Raw genomic sequence first — 25,586 nt, forward strand, 5'->3', positions numbered from 1 at the left:
ACATTAATCTCCTTTACCACTTTTCTAACATTGTGCTTTATTTTCAAATATTTATTTTCTCACTTACCCTACTACCCAGTAAGACATAACTGGTGGTGCTTTCTTCTGATCAGTCCAGTTTTCAGGTGAGCATTCAAACAACACACCATGTTCTTTCACAGGGTTAAGAGAAGACACTGAATGTGTAGAAGCTGAAGGATCTCCATCATCTAGTGATTTCTTTTTCTGCAAATTAATAGTTATTATTTGTATTAACTGGTATTAATAGTGCCACATAAAATTTTTCCAAAATTAATTTTATTTGAAAGGTAGAGAGACAGAGAAATAGAGATCATTCATCTGCTGGTTCACTCCTAAAATACCTGCAACAGCCCAGGCTGGGCCAGCCTGAAGCTGGGAGCTGGGGACTCAATCCGGGTCCCTCATGAGGCCGGCGAAAGCCCAAGAATTTGAGCCATCATCTGCTGCCCGCAAGGATGTGTATTAGTAAGAAAGCTGGATCAGAAGTGCTGCTGGGGCTTGAACCCAGTAACTCCAATATGGGATGGATGACTACTATGCCAATGCCCACTCTAAAAACTCCAAAAATGTTTTCACAAATGGATTTGAATCGACTGATCCTAGAAGTTAAGTGCCTGCAATGGCATTCTTATCTTGGATTGAAAGCAAGCAGGCAACTAATCAACAAGTGCTAAAACATCTGCAATAGTGTTGTGCCTACAGGTCTACCTTTACCCACGATGTTCCAAAATACCTTATATTGTTAACTGAAAACTAAAAATTATCAGTTATCTGAGGAACCAACTGGTGGATATTACTGACCAAGTAATGGTTAAGTCACAGATATCAACCATGGGAAGTTAATTTTATATTACCAACTACTATGTTTTACTTTGTTACAAAAAACAGAGGCCCACCATTACTGAAACAGTAATCTTGGACATCAATTCAGTATTATAAAATTAAGTATTGTGAGAATAATCCTACGCTGACTGCAAAAAAAAATTACATGAAAATATTGCTGATATAATGAAAAATGGAGAGTAGAGAGAAGCTTTAGAGATCTGGAAATGAAACTGGCAGAAAGCTTATAGCAGTGCCCTACCTCTTTCTCCAATGTCTGCTGGAAAATTGCACGAATGGAAAGACAACACTGATGGAAATTTTTTATTAGCTGAGGATGGATAGAACCACTTAGTTGTGCCACCTCTTCGTGGGTAGGAGTAATAAAGATTCCTTGCACTGTTTCTAAGGCAACATAGTGGAAAAGTGTATTCTCAGGACCAGATGTCAATCTTGAAAAGAAAAAAAAAGAGAGAAGGAAAATAAAAATACTAATTTAAAAATATTGCTCCCATTTGAATTATGGGGATTCTTTATAAGTTTTTATCTATATTACTAATAAAATTAGGGAGGAAAACTGGGCCAAACATTTAGTTCTCTCTTCATCTTTAACTTGAATACAGGCTAGGGTTATTAATGGAGGCAAATACTAGATGCTATTCAAGGATAAATAAACACCAATTCATTTGCAAGTAACTTAATCATCCCTTTGCTAAACAACCCAGTTGGCTAAACCTCCCTTTTTCCATGGTTGGCAATGAGTAACTCAGCTCAAGTCTGGCCTAGATAGCTACAAGCTATAAACAAGTCTCATTCTAAGGTGGATCACATATAAAAATGCCTTCCAGTAAACTCAACACATTTAAATTAGCAGCAGTAAAGTCTTTACCACCACAGTCAACCTGATGTTCTCAAGGAAAAGCAAGATGAATACCAACTGCAAAGCTGGATTAACATTTTGTAATAGTAGGGCAATTACTAGTAGCATTCTACCACTGCTCATCACCACAATCTTTCTTCTCTTATATATTCTATTATTATTCTCATTTTTCCTTTCTTCTTCACCTCTCCCCTGCTAGTTTCAGGGAAGCCAGCAGAACCTATAAATGCTACTTGCTTCAACCAGTTATAAGAAGAGCTAAAGAACAGCAACAAAAACAGCAACTACAAACAGGTATCTTACACTGAATGCCCTTTGTGTGCCAGGGTATGTCTTTATGTTTTTTTTTCTTTTTAAGATTTATTTATTTATTTGAAAGTCAGAGTTACACAGAGAGAGAAGGAGAGGCAGAAAAAGAGAGAGGTCTTCAATCCTCTGATCCACTCCCCATTGGCCTTAACGGCCAGAGCTGTGCCAATCTGAAGCCAGGAGCCAGAAGCTTCCTCTGGGTCTCCCATGCAAGTGCAAGGGCCCAAGGACTTGGGCCATCTTCTACTGCTTTCCCAGGCCATAGCAGAGAGCTTGATTGGAAGTGGAGCATCCGGGACTTGAACTGGTGCCCATATGGGATGCCAGCACTGGAGGCGGCAGCTTTATATGCCATGCCACAGCGCCGCCCCCAGGGTATGTCTTTAAAATACCTTCATTTTAATTGTCATAAAAGCCTTCAAGACAATAAACATTACTATCCTCACTTTAACCATGAGGAAATCAATGTTCAGAGGACTGAGATTAACTTGAGGTCACATAATCAATTGCAGTTTACTTGACTGTGAAGTTGTTGTACTATACCTCACTTTTTCTTTTCCATACTGACTTCTGATTGCTTAAATAGATGGATAGCATGTCCCCACTTGCATCTCAAATACTCACATGACCCCTTTCTAATCCTTCTATGATAAAAGCTATCTACACTTCAAACACTTTTTTTCCCCATCCATAGCACAAAGGTAAGGGAAAGGCATATTTCAGCTCATAGCCTAGATATGGCTTAGTCATCCATCCCAGTTAAAATCTTGCTAAACTGTTAATTAGGCCACATGATCTATATAAACTTCTATCACTGAAGAAGGTCATCTACAGATTTGTCTGATATTTTTCCACAGGGTAGCCTGCACATTAATAACTGGTAGCAAATATCTTTAAGAAACAAAAACAGGAGCCAGTGTTGTGGTGCAGTGAGTTCAGCTGCCACCTATGTGAGCTGCAGTTTGAGTCCTGGTTATTCCACTGCTGATCCAGCTCCCTGCTAATAAGCCTGAGAAAGCAGCAGAAGATGGTCCAAGTGCTTGAGCCCTGACACCTATGTGGGAGACCTGAATAGAGAGCCAGGATCTTGGCTTTGGCCTAGCCCAGTGTTGGCCATTGTAGTCATTTGGAGAGTGAACCAGTGGATAGAAGCTCGCTCTCTCTCTCTCTCTCTCTCTGTATGTATTTGTGTGTCTTCCTCTCTCTCTGTAAGACTGCGTTTCAAATAAATAAATAAATCTTAACATCACCAACAAAAAAGAAAGAAAAGAATCAAGAAGAAAAGAATTACAATTCAAAAGGAAAATCATGTAAAATGAATATTTTACCTCAGACATCTTCAAATTCAAGATAAGTTACAGAATAGAAATTCTTCTTAAAAATAACTATTAGGGCCGGCGCCACGGCTCACTAGGCTAATCCTCCGCCTTGTGGCACCGGCACACCGGGTTCTAGTCCCGGTCAGGGTGCCGGATTCTGTCCCGGTTGCCCCTCTTCCAGGCCACCTCTCTGCTGTGGCCCAGAAGTACAGTGGAGGATGGCCTGAGTACTTGGGCCCTGCACCCCATGGGAGACCAGGATAAGTACCTGGCTCCTGCCATTGGATCAGCGCGATGCGCCGGCCACAGCGTGCCAGCCGCGGCGGCCATTGGAGGGTGAACCAACGGCAAAGGAAGAACTTTCTCTCTCTCTCTCTCTCTCTCTCACTGTCCACTCTGCCTGTCAAAAAAAAAAAAAAAAAAAAAAAAAAAAAAACTATTAGGCCGGCACCGTGGCTCATTTGGCTAATCCTCCACCTGTGGCGCCGGCACCCCAGGTTCTAGTCCCGGTTGGGGCACCGGATTCTGTCCTGGTTGCTCCTCTTCCAGTCCAGCTCTCTGCTGTGGCCCGGGAAGGCAGTGGAGGATGGCCCAAGTGCTTGAGCCCTGCACCCGCATGGGAGACCAGGAGGAAGCACCTGGCCCCTGGCTTCGGATCGGCGCAGCGCGCCAGCGGCAACACACCGGCCATAGCGGCCACTTGGGGGGGTGAACCAACAGAAAGAGGAAGACTTTTCTCTCTGTCTCTCTCTCTCACTGTCTAACTCTGCCTGTCCAAAAAAAAATAATAATAACTATTAATCAGATTCGTTTCAGAGAGGCTAGAATGAACCTTTTTGTTATTTTAAAAAAACTTTCAAAAATAAACAACACAATACACAAGATTAGCTCTCGAAAATGAAAAGCTTGTTCAGTATATATAAATTGAAAGTTTTAAAATCACCAAACAAACAACTACCCAATAGAAAGACAAAAGATTTGTATTAAAAAAGAGAGAGAGAGAGAGAGAGAGAGAGAGAGAGAGAAAGTCAGAGATTTGTTCTTCAGAAAGGTTAACTCCTGTGGTAGAGAATGGATTCGAGGTAAGCTGGGAGTTGGGAGGTTAATTCAATAAAAACCAAGTCAGAGTAAAGGTCAACCGGAATGAGGGAGTAGCAACAGGGGCTGAATGGATTCAAAAACTACTAGAATGCAGAATGGATAGGAACTGATTACTGAATGAAATGTTTTGTTTTATTTTAAACATTTTTTCAAGATATTTATTTATCTATTTGAAAGGCAGAGTTACAGAGAGAGAGAGACAGAGAGAGAGAGAATCTTCCATCTGCTGGTTCAGTTCCCAGATGGCTGATAAAGAATTAACCTCCAGAATCTACAAAGAGCTCAAGAAATTCAACAAGGGGCCGGCACTGTGGTGCAGCGGGTTAACGCCCTGGCTTGAAGCGCCGGCATCCCATATGGGCACTGGCTCTAGTCCCGGCTGCTCCACTTCCGATCCAGCTCTCTGCTATGGCCTGGGAAAGCAGCAGAAGATGGCCCTAGCCCTGGGCCTTCTGCACCCAGAAGAAGCTCCTGGCTCCTGGCTCCTGGCTTCACAGCTCCAGCCATTGTGGCCAATTGGGGAGTGAACCAATGGATGGAAGACTTCTCTTTTCCTCTGCCTCTCCACTCTGTGTAACTCTGACTTTCAAATAAATAAATAAATCTTAAAAAAAAAAAAGAAATTCAACAACAAGAAAACAAACAATCCAATTAAGAAATGGGAAAAGGACTTGAACAGGCATTTTTCAAGAGAGGAAATTCAAATGGCCAACAGACACTTAAAAAATGCTCAGGATCACTAGCCATCAAGGAAATTCAAATCAAAACCACAATGAGGTTTCTCCACACCCCAGTTAGAATGGCTTTCATACAGAAATCAACAAACAACAATTACTAGCAATGATATGGGGGAAAAAGTACCTTAATCCACTGTTGGTGATAATGTAAACTGATGCACCCACTGTGAAAGACAGTATGGAGTATGGAGATACCTCAGAAATCTTAATATAGACCTACCATATGATCCAGCCATCCCACTCCTGGGAATTTATCCAAACAAAAAGAAATCAGCCTATGAAAGAATTATCTGTACCCTCCCAAGTTCATTGCAGGTCAATTCACAATAGCTAAAATATGGAATCAACCCAGATGTCCATCAGTTAAAGACTAGATAAAGAAATTATGATATATATTCACTACAGAGCAGTACTAAGCTATAAAGAAACAAAAAATGAAACCCTGTCTTTTACAACAACAAATGAATGCACTGGAAACCCTTATACTTAATGAAATAAGGCAGTCCCTAAAAAACAGTTAACATAGTTTTCTCTGATCATGGGTAACTAATAAAAGTAACTGAATGTAATGTACTGGAGTGAAATGAACATTTTTTTTTTTATCTTTTATTTAATGAATATAAATTTCCAAAGTACGTCTCATGGGTTACAATGGCTTTCCCCCCCAATACCGTCCCTCCCACCCACCACCCTCCCCTTTCCCACTCCCTCTCCCCTTCCATTCACATCAAGATTCATTTTCGATTATCTTAGTATACAGAAGATCAGCTTAGTATACCTTAAGTAAGGATTTCAACAGTTTGTTCCCACACAGAAACATAAAGTGAAAAATAATAGATGATTTTTTTTTAAATGATGATGAAATCAGATCAGACCTATTGTCATGTTTAATCCCAGTGAGAGTTAAGTTGGGAATTGATAGTTTCTTTTTTTTTTTTTTTTTTTACAGAAGATCAGTTTAGTGTACATTAAGTAAAGATTTCAATCGTTTGCACCCCCATAGAAACACAAAGTGAAATATACTGTTTGAGTACTCGTTATAGCATTAAGCCTCAGTGTACAGCACATTAAGGACAGAGATCCTACATGAGGAGTAAGTGCACAGTGACTCCTATTGTTGACTTTACCAATTGACACTCCTGTTTATGGCATCAGTAATCTCCCTATGCACCAGTCATGAGTTTCCAAGGCTATGGAAGCCCCTTGAGTTCTCCGACTCTTATCTTGTTTAGACAAGGTCATAGTCAAAGTGGAGGTTCTCTCCTCCCTTCAGAGAAAGGCACCTCCCTCTTTGAAGACCTGTTCTTTCCACTGGGATCTCACTCACAGAGATCTTTTTGCCAGAGTGTCTTGGCTTTCCATGCCTGAAATACTCTCATGGGCTTTTCAGCCAGATCCGAGTGCCTTTAGGGCTGATTCTGAGGCCAGAGTGCTATTTAGGACATCCGCCATTCTATGAGTCTGCTGAGTATCTCTGAAATGAACATTTTGAGATTCGATGATCACTCACAGCCCTTGTCTCTTCTGTCGAAGAACAGCGGTTTTTTTTTTTTTTCCTTCATATTGTTTGTTGAACTCTTCACTTAGTGTAGGTTAAGCTTATGAATAATTAGTATCCTTAAAAATAGATCTTTGTAAAAATTAAGAGTGGGAATAGAACAGGGAGGAAGAAGGGTTGGAATGTAGATGGGAGGGAAGGTACGGTGGGAAGTATCACTATATTCCTGAATCTGTACATGTAAATACATGAAACTTATATAACTTAAATAAAAATTTTTAAAAAGCTCAGGGAAAATGAAAAGATAAATTTATTTTGGTACAACCAGTTTTAGAAATCACATACATAAGGGGTCACCAAACAGTTCATGGAAAATGCATGTTAAAAAACTATGTGATGATTTCAAAACCTTTCTGCACCAAAATAAACTTTTTTTTTTTTTAATTTGACAGGTATTGTTATAGACAGTGAGAGAGAGAGAGAGACAGAGAGAAAGGTCTTCCCTCTGTTGGTTCACTCCACAAATGGCTGCCACAGCCGGCACTGCGCCAATCCAAAGCCAGGAGCCAGGTGCTTCTTCCTGGTCTCCCATGCGGGTGCAGGGGCCCAAGCACTTGGGCCATCCTCCACTGCCCTCCTGGGCCACAGCAGAGAACTAGACTGGAAGAGGAGCAACCGGGACTAGAACCCGGTGCCCATATGGAATGCCGGTGCCACAGGTGGAGGATTAACCAAGTGAGCCACGGCACTAGCCCCTAAACTTATGTTTTAAATCCATTTTTCCATGTACTTTTTGAAATACCTTTATATGTTATAGATTATACTTTTTTACTGTAAAACTTCCTTAAAGACAGAGAGATTAAATGAGGAAGAATATTATAATGAAGTTTCTTACTTCATTGTGTTATATATTTCCAATTCCTTTTCTGAAAGATCCTTTTTCAAGTTTCCCAAATGAAATGGATTTGGAAGAGCAGACTTCTTCTTAGTGACCTGAAAAATACAGTTAAGTAGATTATAGCTAAGAATGGGATATAACAGCAGAAAGAATTTAAAAATTAAAATCCTTCTAAGAGAACAATTTTCTAGTTCGCAGTGCTTCCTTTAAATATTTTCAATGGTACCTAGCACCTCCTGACTTATCCTTAGCTAATAGGGATCCAGGGCCATGTCACGGCAAGGCACCACGTACTCTGAAAACCTCATACTTGCACCAAGGTGTCACCATTATCAGGTTCACACATGGGCGTACCTGTCTCCATCCCTAGACTCTCTGCGCTCCTCAACATCAGGGGCTATGTCTTATTCATCTTTGTATCTTTGTGCACCATAGCCCCTGGCACTTGGTAGGTGTTCAGTCAACATCTGTTGAATGGGTGACTCTTTAATTTAATTTAGTTTCTCTTAGGAGCTGTCTGTGGCTTTGTTACCCAGTTTCAGTGGGTACAGTACTGATATGAGTACTTCCTAAAAACATTCCATTTACAGCTCTAGGAGTGTTTGAAATTAGGAGACTGAATCTATGGTTATTCATGCCAGGCCACTCAGAATCTTGTATTTTATTTGTGCCCCTTCTCAGATTCCTCCTCCTTCTTCATGCCTTGTTAGCTATCCCCTCCATCTACCCAAATGGCAAGTTTCAAAAATGTTTTAAAAGACAACAGCATCTGTAACATAAGTAAAAATCTTAAATGGATGATTATTTTGACAGCAATTTAGATATTCCATGGTATTTTCATTGGAAAAATCAGAAAACTAAGTAATAAACTAGCTGAAAAATGAACATCTTTGAAATGTGGTTCAGTCACATTCAGTCCTCGAGGATGGAGGATTACACACACATTCTCCTTCTCAAAGTTCTGACTCTTTGTTTCTCTTGAACATTCTGCCAGCTGTTTACTCAGATCATCCCCGCATATGTACCATGGCTAGAATGTTCTCTGTTATCAGTGTGAACAGAGAAGAAAGAAATGAACATGGAAAGCAGAATTAAAGAGTTTCCCAACTTTTAAGTACTGTTAAATGAATGTCCCGGATGTCAAGAGGCTCCTGTCTCGCTTTCTTCTCTTTCTGGTTCTAAATCAGTGGTTTGCCATCAGGGACTAAAAACACCACCATTTCAAATGAGGAACAAGCTGCTATTAAAAAAAATCCTCTTGTAATCACAAAATACAGACTGGACAGACAGCGCAGCTCCTAGGATATACACACTTGAACACAGACCTTCAGGAAGGACCCGCTTTCTTCTGAACCATCAGTGCCCTGGGACTCTCTTTGCTTCCGTACTGCATCCGGGGTGGTGTGAGGGCTAATGCCAATAACGCCTTCTCCACCTTCGCAACCATTGTCAGATCCTCCACTGCTCCGGGAAGGACTCGGCTTACGTGTCTTTAAGGAATAGTCACTAAAAAGGGATCTTCTGCACGTTGGGGAGGTTGCTACTTTGGAAGCCACTTGTAGCCTACTGAGGATAGGTGACGTGGTCAAAGTATCTGCTTTTTCACGGGATCCCGCAAGGAACCAGTCAGCACAAGACAAACAGGGGCCTGAAGGAGATATGAGATGTTCATCGATGCGGGAATCTACTCCTTCCAGCTGCTGAAGGGTTGTTTTGACCTGATCCACATATATACAGTCCGGTCCAGGATTCCCAATAGCTTTGGATGCGCAGCCTCCTGCTTCTAATAGTACACATAACATATAATATTTCTATAGGAAAAAAATTATTAATATGTATTATGTTACCATGAAAATATTTATATGTAATAGATATATAAAAACTTACAAATACTGAAGACATACAAACCCATGTTATAATCAAGTGATCACTGTTAAAAATTTTTCTCCAGGGGCCGGCGCCATGGCTCACTTGGTCAATCCTCTGCCTGCAGCGCCAGCATCCCATGGGCACCGGGTCCTAGTCCCGCTTCCTCCTCTTCCAGTCCAGCTTTCTGCTGTGGCCTGGGAGGGCAGTGGAGGGTGGCCCAAGTGCTTGGGCCCTGCACCCACATGGGAGACCATGAAGAAGCACCTGGCTCCTGGCTTTGGATCAGCGCAGTGCCGGCTGTAGCAGCCATTTGGGGAGTGAACCAATGGAAGGAAGACCCTTCTTTCTGTCTCTCTTTCTCTCACTGTCTATAACTCTACTAATCAAATAATAAAAAATAAAAAAAAATTCTCTCCTGCTTCCCTTCCTTGTTAATATCTGCATTTTTTTATTATCAATATTTTTGATTCTGGTTTAAAACAATCTCAGATTGCTTCCTTGTGATATACCAGTAACCTCTGTTGACACATGGAATTCCCTAAGACGGCTTTCAAACAGCCTCAATTATTGGGAAGTCCTTTCATTTACAATTACGTATTTATACTTTTTCTGATTCTATATTATTTTTATGTCCCCTTCTATTTCCCAAAACAAGCTAAAAAATAATATCATATAGAAAGAGGAACAAAAGATCTTAAGAACTTGCTAAAATCTTTTCCTAATTTTATTAATTATTTATTTATCTGTGAGCACTAACTTGATGGAAAAGAAAGGAAAAATAAACAGCACATAACATTTTCTAGAATATTGGTATTTGACATGCACATGATATTAAGGGACCATGTTTGTTTTTGTATTTACTTTAGACCATCAATAAAAGGCAAAATAGGCGGAAGCCGAGCCGCGGGACCAAGCTGCGCAAGCTGCAGGGTCTGCGCGCAAGTGCTCGAAGGGGAGTGCGTGCCACACAGACAACAGCGGGGAGACTTGGGACGTCCAGGGCTCCGAGTCCACACATCAGCGCTGGAAGGGGAGCGGACCTGCGTGGAGAGCGTGGGAGCCCACAGTTCGGGACACCAGCGGCAGACTCAACACACCAGCGCTGGAACGTGAGGTGAGCCGAACCTCAATAACCCGAGACACAGGCAGGCAAGCGGAGAGAGGAGGCTAGAGGGAACAACCCCCGGGGCGGGGGGGGACTTCACCAAGCTAACTGGAAGAGAGAGAGAGGAAAAAAAAAAGGTGACTGGTACGGACACGGGTTTCTCTCTCTCCGCTCACCTCTCAAGGGCGAGCAAGACAAAGAGCAGGCGCCATCTTGGACATACGTCATAAGCAGAGCGACCTCAGGTCTGCACCGGCCCTGAGCCTAGCAGAAAAACCTGACTCTGGGCGGGGCGAATTAACAGGAGATTAGGACCTAGTAAATTTGTGGTGCTACTGAACTGAGACTGTGAAAAAAGAGACGGTGGGGGAGAGAACTCACGGAATTCACGTGAGCACTCTCCAGAGACGCTACAATTCCGTAACTTTGGCAACCCAGTGGGAGACTGAAGGAGAATTTGAGCCCACTCTGAGGGCAGAACAGATTCCCTGTGTGGTCCTTGGGAAAGAGCTTCCGATCTCTGGCTCCTGTGGGTATATCATTTGCCTGCTAACTACCTCCAACTTCGTTCAGCTGTGCAGAATAACTTCCCTTTTGAATCAAAAAAAGAGAGAGAGAGAGAGAGAGGTTTACCACGCCTAACCTGGGAGTGTCACCTTTGGCACACCAAACAGAGCTCTCAGGCCACACCCACCTCAAGCCCTAAGGCTCCATCAAAAACAGATAGTCCACTTAATCTAGAGTCATAGTATAACAAGAAAAAGCACCACAGTGAAGAAACCAAATATCTCCAATATGCCAAATAACAAACGCAAAAACCAAGGTAATAAAAACAAGGAAGTCACCATGAAGCCCTCAAATGAAAAAGACACCCCAATTCAAGATTATGAGGATGATGACATAGAAGAAATGCAAGAAGCAGATCTCAAAAAATTGATAAGAACATTAAGAAGTTCTCAAAAACAAATTCTTGAACTACAGAAATCCTTAATGGACAAGATAGAAAATCTCTCTCGTGAAAATGAAATATTAAGGAGGAATCAAAATGAAACAAAACAACTAGTACAACAAGAAACTGGGATAGTGACTGAAGTGAAGAATTCAATAGATCAAATGAAAAACACAATAGAGAGCCTTACAAACAGAATGGGTGAAGCAGAAGAGAGAATATCGGACTTAGAAGACAGAGAACAGGAAAAGATACAGTCACACCAAAGAAAAGAAGAGGAAATTAGAAATCTAAAACATATTGTTGGGAATCTTCAGGATACTATTAAAAAACCCAACATTCGGGTTCTAGGAGTTCCTGAAGGCATGGAGAGGGAGAAAGGATTAGAAGGCCTTTTTAGTGAGATATTAGCAGAAAATTTCCCAGGTTTGGAGAAGGACAGAGAAATCCTAGTACAGGAAGCTCACAGAACCCCTAATAAACACGACCAAAAGAGATCCTCACCACGACACGTTGTAATTAAACTCTCCACAGTGAAACATAAAGAAAAGATCCTAAAATGTGCAAGAGAGAAACATCAGATTACTCTCAGAGGATCTCCAATCAGACTCACAGCTGACTTCTCATCAGAAACTCTACAAGCTAGGAGGGAATGGTGAGATATAGCCCAGGTACTAAGAGAGAACAACTGCTAGCCCAGAATATTATATCCTGCAAAGCTATCATTTGTGAATGAAGGTGAAATAAAGACTTTTCATAACAAACAGAAATTGAAAGAATTTGTTGCCACTCGTCCAGCCTTGCAAAAGATGCTTAAAGATGTGTTACACACAGAAACAAAGAAACACGGTCATCAATATGAAAGAAGGTAAAGGAAGGAAACCAAGGAAGGAAACCTCACAGCAAAAGATCACAGGGAATTCAAAGCATATATTAGAACTTATCTTTGGCAAATGGCAGGGCAAAGTTACCACTTATCATTAGTCACATTGAACGTGAATGGCCTGAACTGTCCAGTTAAAAGACACCGATTGGCTGATTGGGTTAAGGAACAAAACCCATCTATTTGCTGCTTACAAGAAACACATCTTTCCAACAAAGATCCATACAGACTGAAAGTGAAAGGCTGGAAAAAGATATACCATGCCAACAGAAATGAAAAAAGAGCGGGCGTAGCCATCTTAATATCAGACACCATAAACTTTACCACAAAAACCGTTAAGAGAGACAAAGAGGGATACTACATAATGATTAAGGGATCAATTCAACAGGAAGATATAACAATTATCAATGTATATGCACCTAACTACAGGGCACCGGTTTATCTAAAAGATTTGTTAACGGACTAAAAGGGAGACTTAGACCCCAATACAATAGTACTGGGGGACTTCAATACTCCACTCTCAGAAATAGACAGATCAATAGGACAGAAGATCAACAAGGATACAGTAGATTTAAACGACACTATAGCCCAAATGGATCTAACAGATATATACAGAACTTTCAATCCTACAGCTAAAGATTTTACATTCTTCTCAGCAGTACATGGAACCTTCTCTAGGATTGACCACATACTAGGCCATAAAGCAAGTCTCAGCAAATTCAAAAGAATTAGAATCATACCATGCAGCTTCTCAGACCATAAAGGAATGAAGTTGGAAATTAGAACTCAGGAATCCCTAGAGCATACGCAAACACATGGAGATTGAACAACATGCTCCTGAATGAACAATGGGTCATAGAAGAAATCAAAAGAGAAATCAAAAACTTTCTGGAAGTAAATGAGGATAACAGCACAACATACCAAAACTTATGGGATGCAGCAAAAGCAGTGTTAAGAGGGAAGTTTATATCAATAGGTGCCTACATCAAGAAATTGGAAAGGCACCAAATAGATGAGCTTTCAAATCACCTCAAGGATCTAGAAAACCTACAGCAAACCAGACCCAAATCTAGTAGGAGAAGAGAAATAATTAAAATCAGAGAAGAAATCAACAGGATTGAATCAAGAAAAACATTACAAAAAATCAGCCAAACGAGGAGCTGGTTTTTTGAAAAAATAAACAAAATTGACACCCCATTGGCCCAACTAACTAAAAAAAGAAGAGAAAAGACCCAAATCAATAAAATCAGAGATGAAAAAGGAAACGTAACAACAGACACCACAGAAATAAAAAGAATCATCAGAAATTACTACAAGGACTTGTATGCCAGCAAACAGGGAAACCTATCAGTAATGGATAGATTCCTGGACACATGCAACCTACCTAAATTGAACCAGGAAGACATCGAAAACCTAAACAGACCCATAACTGAGACAGAAATTGAAACAGTAATAAAGGCCCTCCCAACAAAGAAAAGCCCAGGACCAGATGGATTCACTGCTGAATTCTACCAGACATTTAAAGAAGAACTAACTCCAATTCTTCTCAAACTATTCAGAACAATTGAAGAAGAGGGAATCCTCCCAAATTCTTTCTATGAAGCCAGCATCACCTTAATTCCTAAGCCGGAAAAAGATGCAGCACTGAAAGAGAATTACAGACCAATATCCCTGATGAACATAGATGCAAAAATCCTCAATAAAATTCTCGCCAATAGAATGCAACAACACATCAGAAAGATCATCCACCCAGACCAAGTGGGATTTATCCCTGGTATGCAGGGATGGTTTAATGTGCGCAAGACAATCAATGTGATACACCACATTAACAGACTGCAGAAGAAAAACCATATGATTATCTCAATAGATGCAGAGAAAGCATTTGATAAAATACAACACCCGTTCATGATGAAAACTCTAAGCAAACTGGGTTTGGAAGGAACATTCCTCAATACAATCAAAGCAATCTATGAAAAACCCACAGCCAACATCCTATTGAATGGGGAAAAGTTGGAAGCATTTCCACTGAGATCTGGGACCAGACAGGGATGTCCACTCTCACCACTGCTATTCAATATAGTTCTGGAGGTTCTAGCCAGAGCTATTAGGCAAGAAAAAGAAATTAAAGGGATACAAATTGGGAAGGAAGAACTCAAACTATCCCTCTTTGCAGATGACATGATTCTTTATTTAGGGGACCCAAAGAACTCTACTAAGAGACTACTGGAACTCATAGAAGATTTTGGCAAAGTAGCAGGGTATAAAATCAATGCACAAAAATCAACAGCCTTTGTATACACAGACAATGCCATGGCTGAGGAAGAACTTCTAAGATCAATCCCATTCACAATAGCTACAAAAACAATCAAATACCTTGGAATAAACTTAACCAAGGACGTTCAAGATCTCTACAATGAAAATTAGAAAACCTTAAAGAAAGAAATAGAAGAGGATACCAAGAAATGGAAAAATCTTCCATGCTCATGGATTGGAAGAATCAATATCATCAAAATGTCCATTCTCCCAAAAGCAATTTATAAATTCAATGCAATACCAATCAAGATACCGAAGACCTTCTTCTCAGATCTGGAAAAATTGGTGCTGAAATTTATATGGAGGCACAAGAGACCTCGAATAGCTAAAGCAATCTTGTACAACAAAAACAAAGCCGGAGGCATCACAATACCAGATTTCAGGACATACTACAGGGCAGTTGTAATCAAAACAGCATGGTACTGGTACAGAAACAGATGGATAGACCAATGGAACAGAATTGAAACACCAGAAATCAACCCAAACATCTACAGCCAACTTATATTTGATCAAGGATCTAAAACTAATTCCTGGAGCAAGGACAGTCTATTCAATAAATGGTGCTGGGAAAATTGGATGTCCACGTGCAGAATCATGAAGCAAGACCCCTACCTTACACCTTACACAAAAATCCACTCAACATGGATTAAAGACCTAAATCTACGACCTGACACCATCAAGTTACTAGAGAACATTGGAGAAACCCTTCAAGATATTGGCACAGGCAAAGAGTTTCTGGAAAAGACCCGCGAGGCACAGGCAGTCAAAGCCAAAATCAACTATTGGGATTGCATCAAATTGAGAAGTTTCTGTACTGCAAAAGAAACAGTCAGGAGAGTGAAGAGACAACCGACAGAATGGGAAAAAATATTTGCAAACTATGCAACAGATAAAGGGTTAATAACCAGAATCTACAAAGAGATCAAGAAACTCCACAAAAACAAAACCAACAACCCAATTAAGAGATGGGCCAAGGACCTCAATAGACATTTTTCAAAAGAGGAAATCCAAATGGCCAACAGGCACATGAAAAAATGTTCAAGGTCATTAGCAATCAGGGAAATGCAAATCAAAACCACAATGAGGTTCCACCTCACCCCGGTTAGAATGGCTCACATTCAGAAATCTACCAACAACAGATGCTGGCGAGGATGTGGGGAAAAAGGGACACTAACCCACTGTTGGTGGGAATGCAAACTGGTCAAGCCACTATGGAAGTCAGTCTGGAGATCCCTCAGAAACCTGAAGATAACCCTACCGTTCGACCCAGCCATCCCACTCCTTGGAATTTACCCAAAGGAATTTAAATTGGCAAACAAAAAAGCGGTCTGCACCCTAATGTTTATTGCAGCACAATTCACAATAGCTCAGACCTGGAACCAACCTAAATGCCCATCAACGGTAGACTGGATAAAGAAATTATGGGATATGTACTCTTTAGAATACTATACCGCAGTAAGAAACAACGAAATCCAGTCATTTGCAACAAAATGGAGGAATCTGGAACACGTCATGCTGAGTGAAATAACCCAGTCCCAAAGGGACAAATACCATATGTTCTCCCTGATCGGTGACAACTGACTGAACACCAAAAAGGAAACCTCCTGAAGTGAAATGGACACTATGGGAAACGGTGACTTGATCAGCATAGCCCTGACTGTTAATGAACAACTTAATACATTATCCCTCTTAGTAGTTTTTTTGTCTGTTCTACTTAATATGACTGGTTTAATTCTGTAATTAATACACAGTTATTCTTAAGTGTTGAAATTTAACTGAAATGTGATCCCTGTTAAACATAAGAGTAGGAATAAGAGAGGGAAGAGATGTATAATTTGGGACATGCACAAGCTGACTTGCCCCAAATGGTAGAGTTAGAAACATACCAGGGGACTCCAATTTAATTCCATCAAGGTGGCATGCACCAATGCCATCTCACTATTCCAAGTGATCAATTTCAGTTCACAATTGATCATAATGAAAGGACTAAGAGTCAAAGGGAGCACATAAACAAGTCTAGTACCTGCTAACACTAACTGATAGAATAAATAAAGGGGAGAGTGATCCAACATGGGAAGTGAGATACTCAGCAGACTCAGAATGGCGGATGTCCTAAATAGCACTATGGCCTCAGAATCAGCCCTAAAGGCATTCGGATCTGGCTGAAAAGCCCATGAGAGTGTTTCAGGCATGGAAAGCCAAGACACTCTGGCAAAAGATCTCTGTGAGTGAGATCTCAGTGGAAAGAACAGGTCTTCAAAGAAGGAGGTACCTTTCTCTGAAGGGAGGAGAGAACCTCCACTTTGACTATGACCTTGTCTAAACAAGATAAGAATCGGAGAACTCAGAGGGCTTCCATAGCCTTGGAAACTCATGACTGGAGCATAGGGAGATTACTGATGCCATAGACAGGAGTGTCAATTGGTAAAGTCAACAACAGGAGTTACTGTGCACTTACTCCTCATGTAGGATCTCTGTCCTTAATGTGCTGTGCATTGAGATTTAATGCTATAACGAGTACTCAAACAATGTATTTCATTTTGTGTTTCTATTGGGGTCCAAACTGTTGAAATCTTTACTTAATGCATACTAAACTGATCCTCTGTAAAAAAAAAAAAAAAAAAAAAAAGAAAGAAATTATCAACTCCCAACTTGACTCTCACTGGGATTAAACATGACAATAGGTCTGATCTGATTTCATCATCATTTAAAAAATCATCTATTATTTTTCACTTTATGTTTCTGTGTGGGAGCAAACTGTTGAAATCCTTACTTAATGTATACTAAGCTGATCTTCTGTATATTAAGATAATCGAAAATGAATCTTGATGTGAATGGAAAGGGAGAGGGAGTGGGAAAGGGGAGGGTTGTGGGTGGGAGGGACGGTATGTGGGGGAAGCCATTGTAATCCATAAATCGTACTTTGGAAATTTATATTCATTAAATAAAAGTTAAAAAAAAAACAAAACAAAAAAAAAACAACAACTTACAAGAAAGAAACCCAAGCAAACTTACCAAGCCAATAATTAGCAAAAAATATCTCCCTTCAGGTTCCTGAAAGACTTCAGTGTCTGGGTCTGCAGATGGGTGCAGGTGATATTGAGGAAACACTTCTCTCCATATTATCAACTGACCAATTCTCTGTTTTGCTGCTAAAGGCAGCAGGCAATAGTGGCGACAATATGCAGCAATATCAATAAGATCATCCTTAGGCAAATGACTGCATATCAGATAACCCTTGAATTCAACCACAAAGAGCACAAGTCAACAGATGATACACAGCAATTATCCCATGATTGGCTTAAAATATTCATTTCAAATGGAGTAGGGATATAGCAAAAATAAATACTCCCCCCCCCTAGATTAACCAGAGATTAAATAACTTAATGGACCCAGCAAGCAGATATTAGTGCAAAGCAAGATCATCTCTATGCAGCATATACCCAAGTGTTTCACAAAGCTAGAAAGAACTGAGTTCTGAGGATGGGAAGTGGAGAACCAGTGTCAGGGATGGAGAGACTTTTCACTGTGTACCCTTCTGTATTATCTTTTTCTGTTAGATATGTGTTGTATTTGTTTAAAGACAGTTTTTAGAAAATGAAAATACTTAAATGTATTTGATGCTTTATTTCTTTCATATGGAAGTCAACTACTTAATGTTATAAAATTTGCTTAAAAGATACATAACTACTTCTGAAGAGGGGATAAAAAAACATTATTACAAGAGGGAATTAAGAAACTACTGTTTGGGACCTGTGCTGTGGCACAGTGGATTAAGTTGCTATATGCAGTGCTAGCAACTCACATGGGTGCCAGTTCAAGTCCCACCTGCTCTGCTTCCAATCTAGCTCCCTGCTAATGTGCCTAGGAAGGCCCTAGAAGATGGCCCAAGTGCTTGTGCCCCTGCTACTCTTGTGGGAGACCTGGAAGAAGCTCCTGGCTCTAGCCTGGCCCAGCCCCAGCTGTTGTGGCCATCTGGACAATGAACCAGCGGATGGAAGATCTTTCTGTCTCTCTTTCTCTGTAACACTGCCTTTCCAATTAAAAACAAAAAACCTTAAAAGAAATGAGTATCATTCTTATCATGTTTGGTTCTGTGAATACTGTTTCTCTTTTATACATTTACAAATGCTTACAATGCAATGAAACCATATATATTTATTATATTTCAAAATATGCAGGTATAAGTCTTGCTTTATGATATTAATTTTATGGTACCTTCATTCAGAAGGAAAAATATTAATGTATTTCTTATGTTTGTAAAAGTTTGAGAAAATTCACCTAGGTCTGTTTATATAGCAGTTGGACATTTATAAACATTTCAAGCTTTGACATACCTTGTAAAATAGAGAAGATCCCAAAATTGTATACAGCCTCCTCATGTCATAGTAATCCTCAGACTGGGGGAAAAAAATCCACAGTGTATTTTGTGATTAACAAAAATCCTAGTTAGCTACAATAATTAAAATAGAAATTATATTTTTTTAGTAACAGAACTTTTCATAGTGACTTCATTAGAAATCAATATGTTATTGTGTTAGGGAAAAGTATAATATGAAAACATACTTATTTCACTGAGAACTACATTTTTGGTTCTTATAACACTGGTGATTATAGATATTTTAGACAGAACATATCAAGTTATTACTACATGAAGGATTTTTAAAAAAATAAATTTGTTAAGGTAAAAACTTATTATATATCAACTAAAATACCCAATACTACATAAACTGCTTTTGAAAGTGGAAACTAGTACAATCTATTTGTGTGAATTTTCAGTGTATGCTAAAAAACAAAACAAAACAAAACCAAAAAAACCTCAAAACATATATCCTGTGCCTAATTCCTGTTCTAGAAGTTTACAGAAATAAACAAGAGAATCAAGACTTTTTATATAAAAGTTAATAGAATTGCTTGTCCTGTGAAACAAATTAAAGATAACATAAATTTCCACAATGGGAGAATGATCAACTGAATTAGACTAATATATTTTATTTTTTAAGATTTATTTATTTATTTGAAATTCAGAGCTACATGGAGAGAGGAGAGGGAGGGAGGGAGGGAGGGGGAGAGAGAGAGAGAGAGAGGTCTTCCATCCGATGGTTCACTCCTCAATTGGCTGCAACAGCTGGAGCTGCGCTGATCTGAAGCCAGGAGCTAGGAGCTTCTTCTGGGTTTCTCACATGTGTGCAGGGGCCCAAGGACTTGGGCCATCTTCTACTGCTTTTCCCAGGCCATAGCTAAGAGCTGAATGGGAAGTGGAGCAGCCGGGACTCAAACTAGTGCCCATTAGGGAATGTCGGCACTGAGGGTGGCAGCTTTACCCACTATGCCACAACACCAGCCCCTAGTCTAATATATTTTACCACAGAACATCACAGAACACCATACAGATGTTTAAAAATTAAGGCTGATCCATATGAGCAGGCATAAATATTTTTAGGATACATTGTACAGCAATATATGTTTTGGTAAACATAGCAGCCCTATATAGAACTATAAACTTGTGCAAATATGTGTTGAGAATTTATGTATACAACGGCACTTCAGAATATTAATGGAAAATAGAATTAAAAGATAAATTTAGGGAGGGTGTTTTGTTTAATAGTTAAGCACCTGTTAGGATGCCCGTGTCTTATATTAGAGAGCCTGAGGTCAACTCCCAGTTCTGGATCCTGATTCCAGCTTCCTGCTAATGCAGACCCTTGGTGATAGCAATGAAGACTCAAGTCGTTGGGTTCCTGCCATCCATGTGGCTTAAGTTCCTGACTCCCAGCTCTGACTCCCTGGACACTGTGGGCATTCGGGGATTGAATCAGTTGACAGACATGCTCTCTCCGTATCTCAAATACATTTTTTTTTTAAAAATGAGGGTGGGGAGAGGCAGAACACCAGTATCCCAAATCAGAGTGCGAGTCTGAGTCTCAACTGCCATGCTTCTAATCTATCTTTCTGCTAAGATACCCGGAAAGGTAGCAGAAGATTGCCTAAGTACTCCCACATGGGTGGGAGACCAGGATGGAATTCCTGACTCCTGGCTTCAGCCTGGCCCAGATCTGGCTATTAGTAGTCATTTGGGGAGTGAAACAGAGAATGGAAGATCTCTGTATTTCTCCCTCTCTCTTTGTTGATCTGCTGTTCAAATAAATAAAACATTTTTAGAAAGACATGTTTAGTTTGGTGCAAAAAGCTGAAATCCATGCATGTAAGAGGTCTTCAAAAAGCTCAAGAAAAATGTTATTATGAAAAAACTGTACATGGACATCAAAATGGGCACTAAAATGAACTTACCTTTGAATTCCATTTTCCATAAACTTTTTAAGTACTCTCTTATAGGAAAAGGTCCAGAGGATACATTCAAACTATATAAGCAGTTACACCTGGAGATGGAAGTGGAAGAGAGGGACGAGGGAGGACATTTGCTTTCAATAACCATGCTTGCATCTGCATACAATGTGCACGTATTACTTTTAAAATTAAGGGGCAGGCATTTGGCTCAGTGGTTAAGACACTGCTTGAGACGCTCATGTCCCAAATTAGTGACCATGGGTTCAAGTCCCAGCTCTGCTTCCAATTCCAGCTTCCTGATAATGCATATCCTAGGAGGCAGCAGGTAAGGGCTGAAGTACTTGGATCCTTCCCACCCTCATGCGAAACCGAGATGGAGTTCATTCCTCTTGGCTTTGTGGGCATTTGGGAAGTAAACTAGAGTATAAGAGATCTCTGCCTGTATGTGTCTCTCTGACTTTCAAATAAGATGAAAATATAAAAAAAATTTAAGAATATATAAAAATTTGGCTGGCACCGCGGCTCACTAGGCTAATCCTCCGCCTGTGGCGCCAGCACCCCAGGTTCTAGCCCCAGTTGGGGCACCGGATTCTGTCCCGGTTGCTCCTCTTCCAGTCTAGCTCTGCTGTGGCCCGGGAGGGCAATGGAGGATGGCCCAAGTGCTTGGGCCCTGCACCCGCATGGGAGACCAGGAGGATTACCTGGCTCCTGGCTTCGGATGGGCGCAGCGCGCCGGCCGTGGCAGCCATTTGGGGGGTGAACCAACGGAAGGAAGACCTTTCTCTCTGTCTCTCTAACTCTGCCTGTCAAAAAAAAAAAATATATATATATATATATATAAATTTAAAAAAGAAACCTAGAGAAAATGAAAAACTGTAAATGTATTGAGGAATTAAGATAAATCTACATAATGGAATACCATTCAGCAATAAAAAGGATTAAACTGCTGATATATAAATGATTCTCAAATCCATTATGCTAAGTGAAAGAAGTAGGACACAAAAAATTACCTACTGTATAATTCAACTTATGACATTATGGAAAAGGTACAATCATGAGGACAGAAAAGAGATCAGCAGTTGCCAGAGACTGGAGTTAGGGAGAGAGACAGACTATTTTTAAAAAAGAATTTGCTGAGTACAAATTATGTTAATCATAATATTTAATAGCTTAAAGAAAAAGAAGACAAAGTTAGGATATAAGATTAAATCTTAAATCTGGTTTCACATCCTATTTAGAATAGATCTTTATTTTCATTAAGGTAAAATTCACTATGAAATGTTCTGTGAGTTTTGACAAATGCATTCAGGTTTGTAAAGGTCACCAAAATCATTGGGATGTAGACTAGTTCCATCAACATTTCTCTTTACCTAGTTTTTTTTTTCCCCTCTGAATAGTTTCCCATTGCCTGTATTTACCACAATTTTTAGGTTTACCTATTGGTGGCAGACATTTGAGTTATCTGAGTTTTCTTTCTGTTTTTGGTTATTACACATAAAGCTGTATGAACAGTTATATCCAGGTTTTCTATTACATATGCTTTAATTTCCCTTTGGCAAAAAAGACTAAATGGTAGAATCATATAGTAGGTGTATGTTTAGGCTATTAAGAAACTTCCAGACTGTTTTTCCTATGGTAAAACATCAGCTGCACCACTTCCCATCCTCCATTTACCATTTTTTTCATAATTGTGCTTTTGATATTTGCTTTCAATAACCATCTAAGGAATATTAATAGATATTTTTCTAGCTATACAAAATATTTTTAGCTCCATTGCTCATTAAAACAATGCTCTATAAAGACAAGGAATAGATTTCTAATTAAACCTATTGGGTTGGCCGGCGCCGTGGCTCAATAGGCTAATCCTCTGCCTTGCGGCGCCGGCACACCGGGTTCTAGTCCCGGTCGGGGCGCCAGATTCTGTCCCGGTTGCCCCTCTTCCAGGCCAGCTCTCTGCTGTGGCCTGGGAGTGCAGTGGAGGATGGCCCGAGTACTTGGGCCCTGCACCCCATGGGAGACCAGGATAAGTACCTGGCTCCTGCCATCAGATCAGCACGGTGCGCCAGCCGCGGCGGCCATTGGAGGGTGAACCAAGACAAAAGGAAGACCTTTCTCTCTGTGTCTCTCTCTCATTGTCCATTCTGCCTGTCAAAAAAAATTAAAATTAAAAAAAAATTTTAAAAAAAATTAAAAAAAAAAAACCTATTGTGTACAAGTTCTGAAACTCCAGATATTTTAATACATTATATCTAAACTGCTCCTAATGATTAGTAACTATCTAAAGATACTCCACCAGAGAAAAAATTTATGACCTATGAAGAACTCACCATGGTTAAATTTTTATCACACTTACAAGCAAAATTCCCTTCCATTTGCTCTGGATCTTAGTTTAGACTCAGCTAGCCCTAAAGCTAACAATTCTCTCCTCCACTTTCACCAGCCATCTTCTTGGAAAAGGCCATAACTTCTACTTCCTCCCTTCCCATTTACTTTTTAGAAGAATTTTTATTACTGAAAACTTTAGCATATACAAAAAGAGAATAGTATAATTACCTCCTTACTTACCTATTCATCACCCAACTTCAATTAAGACCAATTCCTGGCTCTCTGTTTTATCTATATCCCTTTCTCCTTTCACCTCCCCCTGATGAATTATTTCTAAAACCAGATATATCATTTCATTTGTAAATACTTCAGAATATATCTCTAAATTGAAAAAATCTTTAAAAAATACACAACCATAATACTATTATTATATCTCATGAATGATTCTCATCTAATATCCAGTCATTAGTGTTTACATTTCCTTGACTGTCTTACAGATGTATTTAAAAAGTTTATTTGAATCAGGATCCATGAAAGGCCATACGGTCCCAGCTGATGTTTTAATCTGGAAAACATCATGCTGAGTAAAATAAGCCAGTCCCAAAGGCACAAATGTCATATGTTCTCCCTGATCTGTGACAACTAACTAAGCACCTAAAAGAAAACCTGTAGAAGTGAAACTGACACTATGAGAAGCAATGACTTCATCAGCCCTTGAACTGACTATGGAGGAACAGCTTACTATTGTATTTTTTAGTATTTTCTTTTTCAACTTAACACTATTAGTTGAACTCTTTACTTAACACAGAATTATTCTTATGTGTTTAAATCCAATTGAAAATTGATCCCTGTTTAAAAAAAAAAAAAAGAGTGGGAATAAGAGAGGGAGGAGATGTATAGTTCAGCACATATTCCCTCAGACTTACCCCTAAGGGTCAAGCTAAAAACTCCCATGGGACTCCAAATCCCATTAAGTTGGCAGGTACTAATGCCATCTTACTAGTTAAAATGATCAGTTTAGGTTCATAATTGATCAAAAAGATATGATTAAGTGTCAAAGGGATCACATAAATAAGACCAAATGTCTGCTAATAATAATAGAATTAAAGAGGAGAGAATGATCCAACATGGGAAGCAGACGACACAGCAGACTCATAGAATGACAAATACCCTAAACAGCACTCTGGACTCAGAATCAGCCCTTAAGGCAATTTGGATCTGGCTAAAAAGCCCATGAGAGCATTTCAGAAATGGAAAGCCAAGACACTATGGCAAAAAATGACCTGCATGGAAGATCTCTGTGAGATCCCAGTGGAAAGAAGGGGCCATCAGAGAGGGAGGTACCTTTCTCTGAAGGAAGGAGAGAAATTCACTTTGATCATGGATGGCCCTGTCTAAATAATGTTGGAGTTTGTGGACTCAAGAAGCTTCCATAGCCTTGGCAGCTCATGACAAGAGTCTCGGGTGATCACTGACATAATAAATAAGAGTGTCAATTATTAAATCAACAACAGGAGTCACTGTGCACTTGCTCCCCATATTGGACCTCTGTCCTTAATGAGAGTTGTATTGTGAGAATTAATGGTAAAACTAGTCTTCAAACACTGCTTTATACTTTTTGTTTCTGTGTGGGTGCGAAGTGTTGAAATCTTTATTTAGTGCAGAGTTGATCTTCTGTGTATAAAGATAATTAAAAATAAATCTTGGGGCCACCACTGTGGCACAGCAGGTTAAAGCCCTGGCCTGAAGCACCGGCATCCCATATGGGTGCCGGTTCTAGTCCCGTCTGCTCCTCTTCTGATCCAGCTCTCTGCTATGGCCTGGGATAGCCGTAGAAGATGGCCCAGGTCCTTGGGCCCCTGCACCCACGTGGGAGACCTGGAAGAAGCTCCTGGCTCCTGGCTTCGGATCAGCACAGCTCTGGCCGTTGTGGCCATCTGGGGAGTGAACCAGTGGATGGAAGACCTCTCTCTCTGTCTCTACCTCTCTCTAACTCTTTCAAATAAATAAAGTAAATCTTTTTTTTAAAAAAAAATGAATCTTAATGGGATAGGAGAGGGAGTAGGAGGTGGGACAGGAGTGGGAATGGAAGGGTGGGTATGGGGGGAAGAACCACTATGATCAAAAAGCTGTGGGGCGCCGGATTCTGTCCCGGTTGCCCCTCTTCCGGGCCGGCCCTCTGCTGTGGCCAGGGAGTGCAGTGGAGGATGGCCCAGGTGCTTGGGCCCTGCACCCCATGGGAGACCAGGAAAAGCGCCTGGCTCCTGGC

General features: G+C 40.2%; 1 protein-coding gene across 5 annotated transcripts in view; it reads right to left on the reverse strand.

The window, feature by feature from the left end:
- Positions 1-25,586, reverse strand: part of INTU (inturned planar cell polarity protein) — a 111,762-nt gene that overhangs the window by 6,471 nt on the left and 79,705 nt on the right. For 2 of the 5 annotated variants that reach the window (XM_002717241.6, XM_051819869.3), the window contains exons 10-15: positions 19,042-19,104; positions 17,720-17,941; positions 8,911-9,396; positions 7,583-7,680; positions 1,106-1,295; positions 68-225 (exon numbers count right to left, since the gene is read on the reverse strand). In XM_002717241.6, the coding sequence (XP_002717287.2) occupies positions 68-225; positions 1,106-1,295; positions 7,583-7,680; positions 8,911-9,396; positions 17,720-17,941; positions 19,042-19,104 (1,217 nt within the window). Of the gene's footprint in view, positions 1-67; positions 226-1,105; positions 1,296-7,582; positions 7,681-8,910; positions 9,397-17,719; positions 17,942-19,041; positions 19,158-20,995; positions 21,085-25,586 lie in introns of those variants that run through there. The other 3 variants (XR_016211984.1, XM_089302518.1, XR_016211983.1) reach the window with 3 other exon arrangements.

The sequence above is a fragment of the Oryctolagus cuniculus genome, chromosome 8 (genome assembly GCF_051225735.1).
Source record: "Oryctolagus cuniculus isolate XC-2025 breed Fujian yellow rabbit chromosome 8, ASM5122573v1, whole genome shotgun sequence".
Classification (NCBI taxonomy): Eukaryota; Metazoa; Chordata; class Mammalia; order Lagomorpha; family Leporidae; genus Oryctolagus; species Oryctolagus cuniculus.